The sequence below is a fragment of the Salmo salar genome, chromosome ssa23 (assembly GCF_905237065.1).
Source record: "Salmo salar chromosome ssa23, Ssal_v3.1, whole genome shotgun sequence".
NCBI classification, from domain to species: Eukaryota; Metazoa; Chordata; class Actinopteri; order Salmoniformes; family Salmonidae; genus Salmo; species Salmo salar.
The window spans coordinates 8,602,931-8,616,101 of NC_059464.1; the positions used below are offsets into that span (position 1 = coordinate 8,602,931).

Consider the following 13,171-nt stretch of genomic DNA (forward strand, 5'->3'; position numbering starts at 1 on the left):
ACATATGTTTTTGGTTTGTCAGTATGGGCTATTATGTGTAGATTGGTGAGGGGAAAAAATGTGTCAATTTTTTAATAACGCTGAAACGTAACAAAATGTGGAAAAAAATCAAGGGGTCTGAATACTTTCCAAAGGCACTGTAGATGGTCAGAAGGGGGAAAAAATAAGTGTGCACTTATTCAGACATCCTTCAGAGGCTAACGCATCTTAGATGCTAATATCCATTGGATCATCACATTATACACTTCTACCCAATACAGTTTCAAATTTTCATTTTTATTTTGAAGCAATTCTTTGATTTGCAAATGGTTAACATTCAAGCCAATTTGATAGTAGGAATATTACAGGCAGGTACAGCTGTTTACATCTGATTGTGATTAAGTATTACAACAGTCAATCCTGACACAGTACAGTACACAGCCTTGTCCAATAAGAGACGAGCATGAACATCCCAACCAATTAACAGTCACATTTTTTAGAGTAGACCAATCAGCTTATATATATACCATCCAGAAGAACCAATACATTCACATATTCAACAAATTCCAACATGTTCATTGGACTATTGGCCCATGCATATACTGTATATTGTAAAAATATAGCATTTTTAATAAATACTAAATATATTTAAGAGCAAATGTCAGACAATACCAGATATATTTTTCACAATACTGTATCTTCAGGTAGTTAGGCATATACTTCTTTAACCAGTAGAGGTCAGTCTTCAGCGCCTAAGCCTGGCTTCTGATGAACAGGTGAGAAAGACAGCACCACTCCACCTTGTGAGTACAACCCCTTTCCTTTAGGACTGGGTTCTTAAAGGACCGGGTATGAAAAACCACATTGCGCCACATACCTCTTCATTTTCTGATAGGCAAGCTAGGATATTCTCATCATGCCATTACTTCACACCAGTGTCCTATACTAAGCCATCGTTCAACACAGAGAAGAGGTGGGTGTGGAAGAGAGAGGCGCAATCCCCTAAAAACAACCGTTCTACTTTTCTAGCAGTGAAAGCAGCCTGTGTGTGTCCGTACGGGACAAGAGGTTGTAACATTACTAACTGACTGAAACGTTACAGAAAATGTTACAACCCCTATTACATTATGACCTGTGATGGATAGTAGTCTACTGCAAGGCTTCCTGTGCTCAGTGGTGTGATGTTGTACCATAGTCCTGTAGAGATATGAATGACACTGTATCTGTAATGTAAAATTGCCTGACATTCTTTGTGCATTTTGTAGCAATTTGGGTGTATACATCATTTAATTTGTAGTCTAGAAGCAGGCAGACAGAGGAAGGGATGCATTACAGTGGAGTGAGCGAGAGAGTGTGTGTGCGTGAGGTGTGTGAGTGACAAAGAGAGAGAGAGCGGGAAAGTAAATTGTTCAGTAGAGTACACAATTGCTGCAACATACTGCAGTGGAGTAGCTTGTGTAGCTTCTGCGAGGGTTGTTAAATTGCTGCGTGTTGCATCCTTCTGAACAACCTTCATATTGGAAGACGTCTGAGTGAGTCAGTCGTCAGGCCATACTGACGAAAACCAAGCTTGGATATGTACAGCGTGCGTCAATCAAACAGAGTAAAACAAATTGCATTGCAAAAATAAATATACTGTGTGTATTTGATAAGACGCTATAATAACATTCAGACTTTATGAGTTAAATAAATGTCCAAATACAAAGGAATAGTAATGTCATTAATAACCACGTTTCCATCCAGTTTCCACGTGAGTAAAGTCAGACCGTATATAAAAAAAATCACGACAGCTGTGATGCAAACGGGACATTTCGTAACAATTTTATAAACGCCGACAGAGAATTTGTTCGTTAGACACGGTGGGATATTTTTGTGCCGGTAAAATGTTTTTTGCGTGAAATGCCGCTTGGAAACATCTTTAGGTGCAAATACTGATATAACTCGAGAAACCATGCAGTTTATTAGGCTACATATTAAGTCAGTTATGATGAACTTCACAGGGGGTTGAAAGTACACGCTGTGAACGTGATGTTCCGTTCCAATAAATATCGAGGGTCTTATTCTGGTGTCATGATGATTGATGCTTGACTGCCATTTGACAAATGCAAATATTCTTATTCAAAATAATGTCACTGTGCAGATTAGCTTACCCGCAGTGTATCTGCGAGCTGTTGGCTAAACCAGAGTAGGTATATTTGATATTTACGGCAACAGTTTTTGTGTCAAGACTAGTGTAAAATGCGATGGAAACACATTGACTTAGGTCAATGAACGTTTGAACATCTTGAAGAGCAATCTGTCTTTAATGGCCATGTACTCTTATAATCTCCAACTGACACAGCCAGAAGAGGACCGGCCAGCCTTCAGGGACTGGTACTCTATATTTTCTTCTAGGTTCCGGCCTTTCTAGGGAGTTTTTCCCTTATACATCCGCATTGCTTCCTGTTTGGGGTTTTAGGCTGGGTTTCTGTATAGCACTTTGTGAAAACTGCTGATGGAAAAAGGTATTTATAAATACATTTGATTGATTAATTGATTGATTGAACTTTTGGCTCCCAAATGGCGCAGTGGTCTAAGGCACTGCATCTCAGTGCAAGAGGAGTCACTACAGTTCCTGGTTTGAATCCAGGCTGTATCACATCCGGCTGTGATTGGGTGGTGCACAATTGGCCCAGTGTTGTCCAGGTTTGGCTGGGGTAGGCTGTCATTATACATAAGAATTTGTTCTTAACTGACTTGCCTAGTTAAATAAAGGTTAAACATATATAACATATACATATATAACATTATATAACATATAAAACACACAACAAAACAAAAAACGTTGAACTTGAATTTAAGCGAAAATGTAAATTTTGTGTGCAATACATCACACACAGATTTAATTTTCCTGCAACAAGTCAGTTTGCTTGAAACACGTGCATATTTTCTTCATGCGGATTTTAGAATATTCGCATGAAAATCTGTTGCCAATTTGATGGAAACCTAACTACAGGTATAAAAAGGAAAAACATAGTATTGATAATAAAATGGCCGATTTTTAAGGTAGATCATGTGTTTAAGATTATTTTGGCCTGAATAGCTTGTTTTATATTAGAAAGCAGCAATCCATCATCCTTCTGCTGTCCTTCTGCCCTCTTCCTGGATCACCTGTCAGTCACCACTGTCGCCACTGCTACTGGGTTTTTGAGTGTCACATTGGCTGGCTGCCAAACAGTTGATACCTTATTCCCACTCACTAAATGTTGGCAGAAATGTGAAGAATGTGTGTTATTCTGGTTCCGTGGGGCTCCGGTCCAATAGGCCTATCTGTGAGCTGAGCTCTGGTCGGTGGGGAGATATAGGCAGTGGTGGTGAATACAGCCTTTGTCTGTCCTCCAGACAGTCTGGAAAAGGGTATGGTCCATGACAGTGGAGGCTGGTGGGAGGAGCTATAGGAGGACAGGCTCATTGTAATGGCTGCATTTGAATTCATGGAATGGAGTCAAACATGCGGTTCCCATATGTTTGATCAGTTTGATACCGTTCCATTTATTCCACTCCAGACATTACAATGAGCCTGTCCTCTTATACCTCCACCCACCAGCCTCCTCTGGTTCACGGAAAGGGGTCCGGGGGTATAGTGGGTCCAGGGTGGGTGGGTCCGGGGCTGGGGTAGGGTAGCGGTTAGAGAGGGGCTACTGGAGGGGGCTCAGAGGAGAGAGGCTGTGGTGGTGGTGATGATGGTGGCAGAGGTGGTGGTGGAGGGGATAGAGGCCTGGGTGGTGGTGGAATCTGAGTGGGTCTTGAGTAGGTCAACTAGCTCAGCGTGGGAGGACGCTACCGCCACTGACAGAGCCCTCTGTCCATCCTAGAGAGAGAGAGAGAGAGAGAGAGAGAGAGAGAGAGAGAGAATATGTTGATTCACTTTTAGAGAAAACAAAAACAGTGTGGGTCAATCATGTTTGAACAGTGAACACTGTCCTCTCCACACTGTCCTCTCCACACTGTCCTCTCCACTCCCCTTCCCACAGTAGGACAAACAGGAGACCTGGGTAATGAGCGTACAGGCAAAACCTACACCCCAAAAAAAAGGTTATCGTCACAATGGGCCAGTGGTGCAATGGATTATGCGTCTGACTCGGAATTGGAAGATTCTCGGTTCGATTCCTGGCTGGCTTGCGGGATGAGAGGGAGAGCAGGGTGATACCATGTCAGGACCATGGGAAAGGAAGAGATAGAGAGTGATATTTGCAGCCTGTCTGCCACAGCCCACACCCACACAGCGATGTCTGGGGTTCCAGGGTCTACTTTGCCCTGGAGGCCTCACACAAGGTCTGATTCTAGCCATAGCCTCCACGCAATTCGCATACAGACACCTCTACACATCAAGCACAGTGTAATGCCTTCTAGGAGGGATTAGTATGTCAAACCTTGCCTACGGAGCTGTGAGGGGAACGGCACCTCCGTACCTTCAGGCTCTGATCAGGCCCTACACCCAAACAAGGGCACTCCATTCATCCACCTCTGGCCTGCTCGCCTCCCTACCTCTGAGGAAGCACAGTTCCCGCTCAGCCCAGTCAAAACTGTTCGCTGCTCTGGCACCCCAATGGTGGAACAAGCTCCCTCACGACGCCAGGACAGCGGAGTCAATCACCACCTTCCGGAGACACCTGAAACCCCACCTCTTCAAGGAATACCTGGGATAGGATAAAGTAATCCTTCTAACCCCCCCCTTAAAAGATTTAGATGCACTATTGTAAAGTGGTTGTTCCACTGGATATTATAAGGTGAATGCACCAATTTGTATGTCGCTCTGGATAAGAGCGTCTGCTAAATGACTAAAATGTAAAATGTAAATGTAAACCGAGAGAGACATCACTACAAACCAGTCATTAACCTAGAAGCTAATATCTGGCTGCCCATGCTGCTCTCACTCGGTGGAGGTAAGATAGGATAGTGTGTTTCTGGTAAATTCCCTGCAGCTCAAAGGTTAGGGGATTTGACATCCTCTGAGAGTCTCTGTACTCATCACATTCAATGAAATGAACATGATGCACTTCACAGTTTTAGCCAGGTAGTGGCACTGTTGTGTTGTTTTGAAATGCAACATTTTGGGAAGTCCAAAGGTAACCACTGCATGTATCACAGGAGGCTGCTGAGGGGAGAACGGCTCATAATAACGAACGGAACAGAGCAAATGGAAACCATGTGTTTGATGTATTTGATTCCATTGAATCTGCTCCAGACATTACCACGAGTCCATTCTCCCCAATTGAGATGCCACCAACCTCCTGTGGTATGTATTTGTTCATGTTTGTGTGTATGCCCTGATGTGCGTATTTGTACAGCATGTGTGCACCTTGTCTGTGAGGCTGGTGTCACAGTGGCCAGACTCCAGTAGCACCCGCGCGATCTCGGTGTGACCGTGCTCACACGCACACATGAGTGCGGTCGAACCGTCTTTGTCCTGAATGTTGAGGTCAGCTTGGCAGCTCAGCAGCAACCGCACCATGGCTGTACGGCCATGGCTGACCGATAGCATCAGAGCCGTCTGCCCTGCCTTAGAAACCAGGAGAGAGAGAGAAGTAAGAGCACAGGAAGGAAACATGAGAGAGGGAAACGATGTATGTTTGTGGTAGGAAGAATGAGTGTGAGGAAGAGAGTCAAGTACACCGGTCCTGGTTGACTGGGTGAGTAGGTTTGTATTGAGTCTAGGTATCTTTTGTTAAATATATATACTTTTTCGGGGCACACAAAAAAATACAAAACAAAATGATGACGGTTTAAAAGGTGAACAACAACTAACTTGTGCAGGAGAGGTAAAAAAAACAGTATTGTAGGTGACTGTGTGCAGGTGTTTCAATGTCTATAGAATGGCTTGTACAGTAGATAGCTGAGTGAATATACAGTCTGTGACTGCCTGAGTGCCGGTGAGAGTGGCTCAGTGTTAATGTGTGTCTGTGAGTGTACAACGTGTGTGTGTGTGTGTTTTGTGTACCTGGCTGGCGCGGGCATTGACATCTCCCTGTCTCAGTAGCTGCAGAGCGACCTCCATGTCCTCTGATCGATCGGCAGCTGTTAGGGAGGCCAGCATCACGGCTGTGTAGCCCGCCTTGTTCAGGATGTCCACCTCACACAGACCTGCACACACACACACAGTACACACACACACACACACAGTACACAAAACCAAAAGCACGCGTACATGAACATACACACAGACATACATATGCCTGCTCAAGCGTGTCGCAAAAACACATACAAACTCACACACAGACCATTTCAAGTTAATAGCTAAGGACTCGATGAGGAAAAGGTGAGCTGGAGAGACCGGGGAAAAGGGGCGAGAGAGAATTGAATTGATATATAAGATTGAGGGTGTTGGAGAGAGGTGTTTGATTACCCCGTACCTGTGTCCAGCAGCAGTTTGACCACAGGGAAGTTGGAGTGGGACACGCTGTAGTGGAGCGCTGTGTTGCCGTTACCGTCGGCCAGGTTCACAATGTAACGCAGCAGAGTCGGTGTGGCGATGCCTACCTCTCTCAGGTAGAGGGTGACAGTGTCAGCCAGAGAGTCCTTCTGACTGGACACACGGAACCACTCCTGGTACAACACCATCAGGACCTGTCTCTGACAGAGGGAGAGAACACACACACACTATGACACACACACTCCTGGTACAACGCTGTCAGAACATGTCTCTGAGGGGAGACACAAACACACACTGTTACACACACACACACACAACACACACTTTCCTGGTACATTACCGGCAGAACATGTCTGTTGTACGGGGTTGTGCCTAACAAGGGTTAGGGTTGCAGTAGGTTAAGGTTAGGGTTGGGTTGAGGCTAGGTTTAGAGTTGAAACGGAATGTGGACATGAATCTAGGGTTAGGGTTGTGGTTGAGGCTAGGGTTAGTGTTGTATTGGGATGTGGACATGAATCTAGGGTTAGGGTTGTGGTTGAGGCTAGGGTTAGTGTTGTATTGGGATGTGGACATGAAGCTAGGGTTAGGGTTGTGGTTGAGGCTAGGGTTAGTGTTGTGGTTGAGGCTAGGGTTAGTGTTGTATTGGGATGTGGACATGAAGCTAGGGTTAGGGTTGTGGTTGAGGCTAGGGTTAGTGTTGTATTGGGATGTGGACATGAAGCTAGGGTTAGGGTAGTGGTTGAGGCTAGGGTTAGTGTTGTATTGGGATGTGGACATGAAGCTAGGGTTAGTGTTGTCGTTGAGGCTAGGGTTAGTGTTGTATTGGGATGTGGACATGAAGCTAGGGTTAGGGTTGTGGTTGAGGCTAGGGTTAGTGTTGTGGTTGAGGTTAGGGTTAGTGTTGTATTGGGATGTGGACATGAAGCTAGGGTTAGGGTTGTGGTTGAGGCTAGGGTTAGGGTTGTACTGGGATGTGGACATGAAGCTAGGGTTAGGGTTGTGGTTGAGGCTAGGGTTAGTGTTGTGGTTGAGGTTAGGGTTAGTGTTGTATTGGGATGTGGACATGAAGCTAGGGTTAGGGTTGTGGTTGAGGCTAGGGTTAGTGTTGTACTGGGACGTGGACATGAATCTAGGGTTAGGGTTGTGGTTGAGGCTAGGGTTAGTGTTGTACCGGGACGCGGACATGAAGCTAGGGTTAGGGTTGTCGTTGAGGCTAGGGTTAGTGTTGTACTGGTATGTGGACATGAATCTAGGGTTAGGGTTGTGGTTGAGGCTAGGGTTAGTGTTGTACTGGTATGTGGACATGAATCTAGGGTTAGGGTTGTGGTTGAGGCTAGGGTTAGGGTTGTACTGGGATGTGGACATGAAGCTAGCGTTAAGGTTATGGTTGAAGCTAGGGTTAGGGTTGTGGTTGAGGCTAGGGTTAGTGTTGTATTGGGATGTGGACATGAAGCTAGGGTTAGGGTTGTGGTTGAGGCTAGGGTTAGTGTTGTATTGGGATGTGGACATGAAGCTAGGGTTAGGGTTGTGGTTGAGGCTAGGATTAGTGTTGAATCATAAAGATAGTTAGAGATCTCTAGTTGGATATAACCCTGTCAATTGCCATTGAGGGCTTCCACCATTTTCAAGTAGTTAACTGGGTGGTGATTCCTATGTGTTGGGAGGGATAAGCCAATGTTCAGACCATTGGCTTCTTCTTTTGGTTACCTAGTTTGTAAATGGCTTTAAACTGTATCACCACCATCTAGTAGCCAAAATAAATGAATGACACACAAGATTTGGTTCAAGACTCCAGCACTGCAGGTGGCGGTAAATCACCATTATACGCTTTATGCTTTTTTCAAACACAAAAGAAGAAGAACATTTACAACTTCAAAATGGAGATAGCATTAATGGCTCTGCCCTTGCTGTCACAGATGCCATAAGTTGAGCTCTCCAACTAAATCTCCAACTAAATGTAAATCTAAATGTAAATCTCTATGGGTTGAACCAGGATGTGGACATGAAGCTAGGGTTAGGATTATGGGTGGGTTTAGAGTTTAGCCGAGATGTGGACTTCAAGGTAGGGTTAGGGTTCACGTTTGTTAGCACTTGTACTTTATTTACAAAAAAACATGTTTTCAGGTATTTTCACAGTTTTTATTGAAAGCGGTACAAAAATGAGGTACATAGTGTGAAGACCAGTCGGGCTGGGATTAAAATCCCACGCTGTTCATGGATCGCATACAGTACCAGTCAAAAGTTTGAACACCTACTCATTTAAGAGTATTTCTTTCTTTTTACTAATTTCTACCTTGTGGAATAATAGGGAAGACATCAAAACTATGAAATAACACATATGGAATCATATTTCATCATTGCTTCCTGCAACACAAATTCAAAAAAGTTCTGGGACATTGTAAAGTCCATGGAGAATAAGAACACCTCCTCCCAACTGCCCACTGCACTGAGGATAGGAAACTCTGTCACTTTTTTTCTACGGCTGGCCATGCTTTCCACCTGGCTACCCCTACTGCAGTCAACAGCACTGCACCCCCCACAGCTACTCGCCCAAGCCTTCCCCATTTCTCCTTCTCCCAAATCCATTCAGCTGATGTTCTGAAAGACCTGCAAAATCTGGACCCCTACAAATCAGCCGGGCTAGACAATCTGGACCCTTTCTTTCTTAAATTATCTGCCGAAATTATTGCAACCCCTATTACTAGCCTGTTCAACCTCTCTTTCGTGTCGTCTGAGATTCCCATAGATTGGAAAGCAGCTGCTGTCAGCCCCCTCTTCAAAGGAGGGGACACTTTTGACCCAAATTGCTACAGACCTATATCCATCCTACCCTGCCTTTTTAAGGTCTTCGAAAGCCAAGTCAACAAACAGATTACCGACCATTTCAAATCCCACCGCACCTTCTCCGCTATGCAATCTGGTTTCAGAGCTGGTCATGGGTGCACCTCAGCCACGCTCAAGGTCCTAAACGATATCGTAACCGCCATCGATAAGAAACAATACTGTGCTGCCGTATTCATTGACCTGGCCAAAGCTTTCGACTCTGTCAATCACCACATCCTCATCGGCAGACTCAATAGCCTTGGTTTCTCAAACGATTGCATCGCCTGGTTCACCAACTACTTCTCTGATAGAGTTCAGTGTGTCAAATCCGAGGGCCTGTTGTCCAGACCTCTGGCAGTCTCTATGGGGGTGCCACAGGGTTCAATTCTCGGGCCGACTCTTTTCTCTGTATACATCAATGATGTTGCTCTAGCTGCTGGTGATTCTCTGATCCACCTCTACGCAGACGACACCATTCTGTATACTTCTGGCCCTTCTTTGGACACTGTGTTAACAACCCTCCAGACGAGCTTCAATGCCATACAACTCTCCTTCCGTGGCCTCCAACTGCTCCTAAATACAAGTAAAACTAAATGCATGCTCTTCAACCGATCGCTGCCTGCACTTGCCCGCCTGTCCAGCATCACTACTCTGGACGGTTCTGACTTAGAATATGTGGACAACTACAAATACCTAGGTGTATGGTTAGACTGTAAACTCTCCTTCCAGACTCACATCAAACATCTCCAATCCAAAGTTAAATCTAGAATTGGCTTCCTATTTCGCAACAAAGCATCCTTCTCTCATGCTACCAAACATACCCTCGTAAAACTGACCATCCTATTGATCCTCAACTTCGGCGATGTCATTTACAAAATAGCCTCCAATACCCTACTCAACAAACTGGATGCAGTCTATCACAGTGCCATCCGTTTTGTCACCAAAGCCCCATATACTACCCACCACTGCGACCTGTACGCTCTCGTTGGCTGGCCTTCGCTTCATAATCGTCGCCAAACCCACTGGCTCCAGGTCATCTACAAGACCCTGCTAGGTAAAGTCCCCCCTTATCTCTGCTCACATTGTATATAGACTTGTTTTCTACTGTATTATTGACTGTATGTTTGTTTTACTCCATGTGTAACTCTGTGTTGTTGTATGTTGTCGAACTGCTTTGCTTTATCTTGGCCAGGTCGCAATTGTAAATGAGAACTTGTTCTCAACTTGCCTACCTGGTTAAATAAAGGTGAAATAAATAAATACAAATAAATGTAGTAACCAAAAAAGTGTTAAACAAATCAAAATATATTTTAGATTCTTCAAAGTAGCCTTGATGACAGCTTTGCACACTCTTGGCGTTCTCTCAACCAGCTTCATGAGGAATGCTTTTCCAACAGTCTTGAAGGAGTTCCCACATACATGTATGCTGAGCACTTGTTGGCTGCTTTTTCTTCACTCTGCAGTCCAACTCATCCCAAACCATCTCAATTGGGTTGGGATCAGGTGATTGTGGAGGCGAGGTCATCTGATGCAGCACTCCATCACTCTCCTTCTTGGTCAAATAGCCCCTACACAGCCTGCAGGTGTGTTTTGGGTCATTGTCCTGTTGATAAACAAATAATAGTCCCACTAGGCGCGAACTAGATGGGATGACGTATCGCTGCAGAATGTTGTGGTAGTCATGCTGGTTAAGTGCACCTTGAATTCTAAATAAATCACCTACAGTGTCACCAGCCAAGCACCCCCACACCATCACACCCCCTCCTCCATGCTTCATGGTGGGAACCACACATGCAGAGTTCATCACCTACTCTGCGTCTCACAAAAACACGGTGGTTGGAACCAAAACTCCGGATTTTGGACTCATCAGACCAAACGACAGATTTCCACCGATCTAATGTCCAGTGCTCATGTTTCTTGGCCCAAGCAAGTCTTTTCTTATTATTGGTGTCCTTTAGTAGTGGTTTCTTTGCAGCAATTCGACCATAAAGGCCTGATTCACACAGTCTCCTCTGAATAGTTGATGTTGAGATGTGTCTGTTACTTGAACTCTGTGAAGCATTTATTTGGGCTGCAATCTGAGGTGCAGTTAACTCTAATGAACTTATCCTCTGCAGCAGAGGTAACTCTGGGTCTTCCTTTCCTGTGGCGGTCCTCATGAGAGCCAGTTTCAATCATAGCGCTTGATGGTTTTTGTGACTGCACTTGAAGAAACTTTCAAAGTTCTTGAAATGTTCCTTATTGACTGACCTTCATGTCTTAAAGTAATGATGGACTGTTGTTTCTCTTTGCTTATTTGAGCTATTCTTGCCATAATATGGACTTGGTCTTTTACCAAGTAGGGCTATCTTCTGTCTACCAACCCTACCTTGTCACAACACAACTGATTGGTTAAGAAGGAAAGAAATTCCACAAATTACTTTCAACAAGGCACACCTGTTTATTGAAATGTGTTTCAGGTGATTACCTCATGAAGCTGGTTGAGAGAATGCCAAGCGTGTGTGTGCAAAGTTGTCATCAAGGCAATGGGTGGCTACTTTGAAGAATCTCTAAATATAAAATATATTTTGATTTGTTTAATTTGTTTAACATTTTTGTTGGTTACTACTTGATTCCATATGTGTTATTTCATAGTTTTGACGTCTTCACTATTATTCTACAATGTAGAAAATAGAGAAAATAAAGATAAAACCTTGAATGAGTAGGTGTGTCCAAACGTTTGACTGGTACTGTATGTGAAGAGGGTGTCGGCCTTAACCACGATTAACCTCAGGCGCGACAGTTTGAAGGGAACTGTTCTTACCATTTCTTTATTGGGGGCCACCACTTCTGCCATACGATCCTTAATGTAGTGACACGCTTCCATGAAGCCCTCATCGATTGTCTCCCTGTGTGAACATGACATAACTTTTAAGTTATCTTTCATAACAATTCATATTGACAGACAGACATATGTGGTGGTGCAATGGTCTGGATTAAATTATCGTGAACCGTAGTAGGGAAATCAAGTCCCTCAAAACATGCCAGGCCTAATCATACAGTACATAAGCAAAAACCAGAAATATAAATCCAACGGTAGCATAATGCAATGCATGTTCCTTATGAAACATGATAGCTTACATCTCTTGACATTAAGTTCACCGAGACTATAAATAAAGATACAGTTATGTGACGATGACTCATCGAAAGCAATAAACACACAACTGTAGTTTTTCCCATCTCTTCACTGTGATTCTTTGTCCACTGTGGTAATATACTGCTCAAAAAAATAAAGGGAACACTTAAACAACACATCCTAGATCTGAATGAAAGAAATAATCTTATTAAATACTTTTTTCTTTACATAGTTGAATGTGCTGACAAGAAAATCACAAAAATAATCAATGGAAATCCAATTTATCAACCCATGGAGGTCTGGATTTGGAGTCCCACTCAAAATTAAAGTGGAAAACCACACTACAGGCTGATCCAACTTTGATGTAATGTCCTTAAAACAAGTCAAAATGAGGCTCAGTAGTGTGTGTGGCCTCCACGTGCCTGTATGACCTTCCTACAACGCCTGGGCATGCTCCTGATGAGGTGGCGGATGGTCTCCTGAGGGATCTCTTCCCAGACCTGGACTAAAGCATCCGCCAACTCCTGGACAGTCTGTGGTGCAACGTTGCGTTGGTGGATGGAGCGAGACATGATGTCCCAGATGTGCTCAATTGGATTCAGGTCTGGGGAACGGGCGGTCCATAGCATCAATGCCTTCCTCTTGCAGGAACTGCTGACACACTCCAGCCACATGAGGCCTAGCATTGTCTTGCATTAGGAGGAACCCAGGGCCAACCGCACCAGCATATGAGCTCACTAGAGGTCTGAGGATCTCATCTCGGTGCCTAATGGCAGTCAGGCTACTTCTGGCGAGCACATGGAGGGCTGTGCGGCCCCCCAAATAAATGCCACCCCACACCA

The 13,171-nt window shown here is 44.3% G+C and overlaps 1 protein-coding gene across 4 annotated transcripts in view; it reads right to left on the reverse strand.

Moving 5' to 3' along the window:
* Positions 1-255: 255 nt before the first annotated feature.
* The window catches only part of LOC106584025 (KN motif and ankyrin repeat domain-containing protein 4), a 100,254-nt gene continuing 87,338 nt past the window's right edge, over positions 256-13,171 (reverse strand). For all 4 annotated transcript variants that reach the window (XM_014168796.2, XM_014168797.2, XM_014168794.2 and 1 more), the window contains exons 6-10: positions 12,018-12,102; positions 6,372-6,591; positions 5,960-6,102; positions 5,321-5,521; positions 256-3,829 (exon numbers count right to left, since the gene is read on the reverse strand). In XM_014168796.2, coding sequence (XP_014024271.2) covers positions 3,671-3,829; positions 5,321-5,521; positions 5,960-6,102; positions 6,372-6,591; positions 12,018-12,102 — 808 coding nt within the window. In that variant the 3' untranslated portion in view covers positions 256-3,670. The remainder of the gene's footprint in view (positions 3,830-5,320; positions 5,522-5,959; positions 6,103-6,371; positions 6,592-12,017; positions 12,103-13,171) is intronic.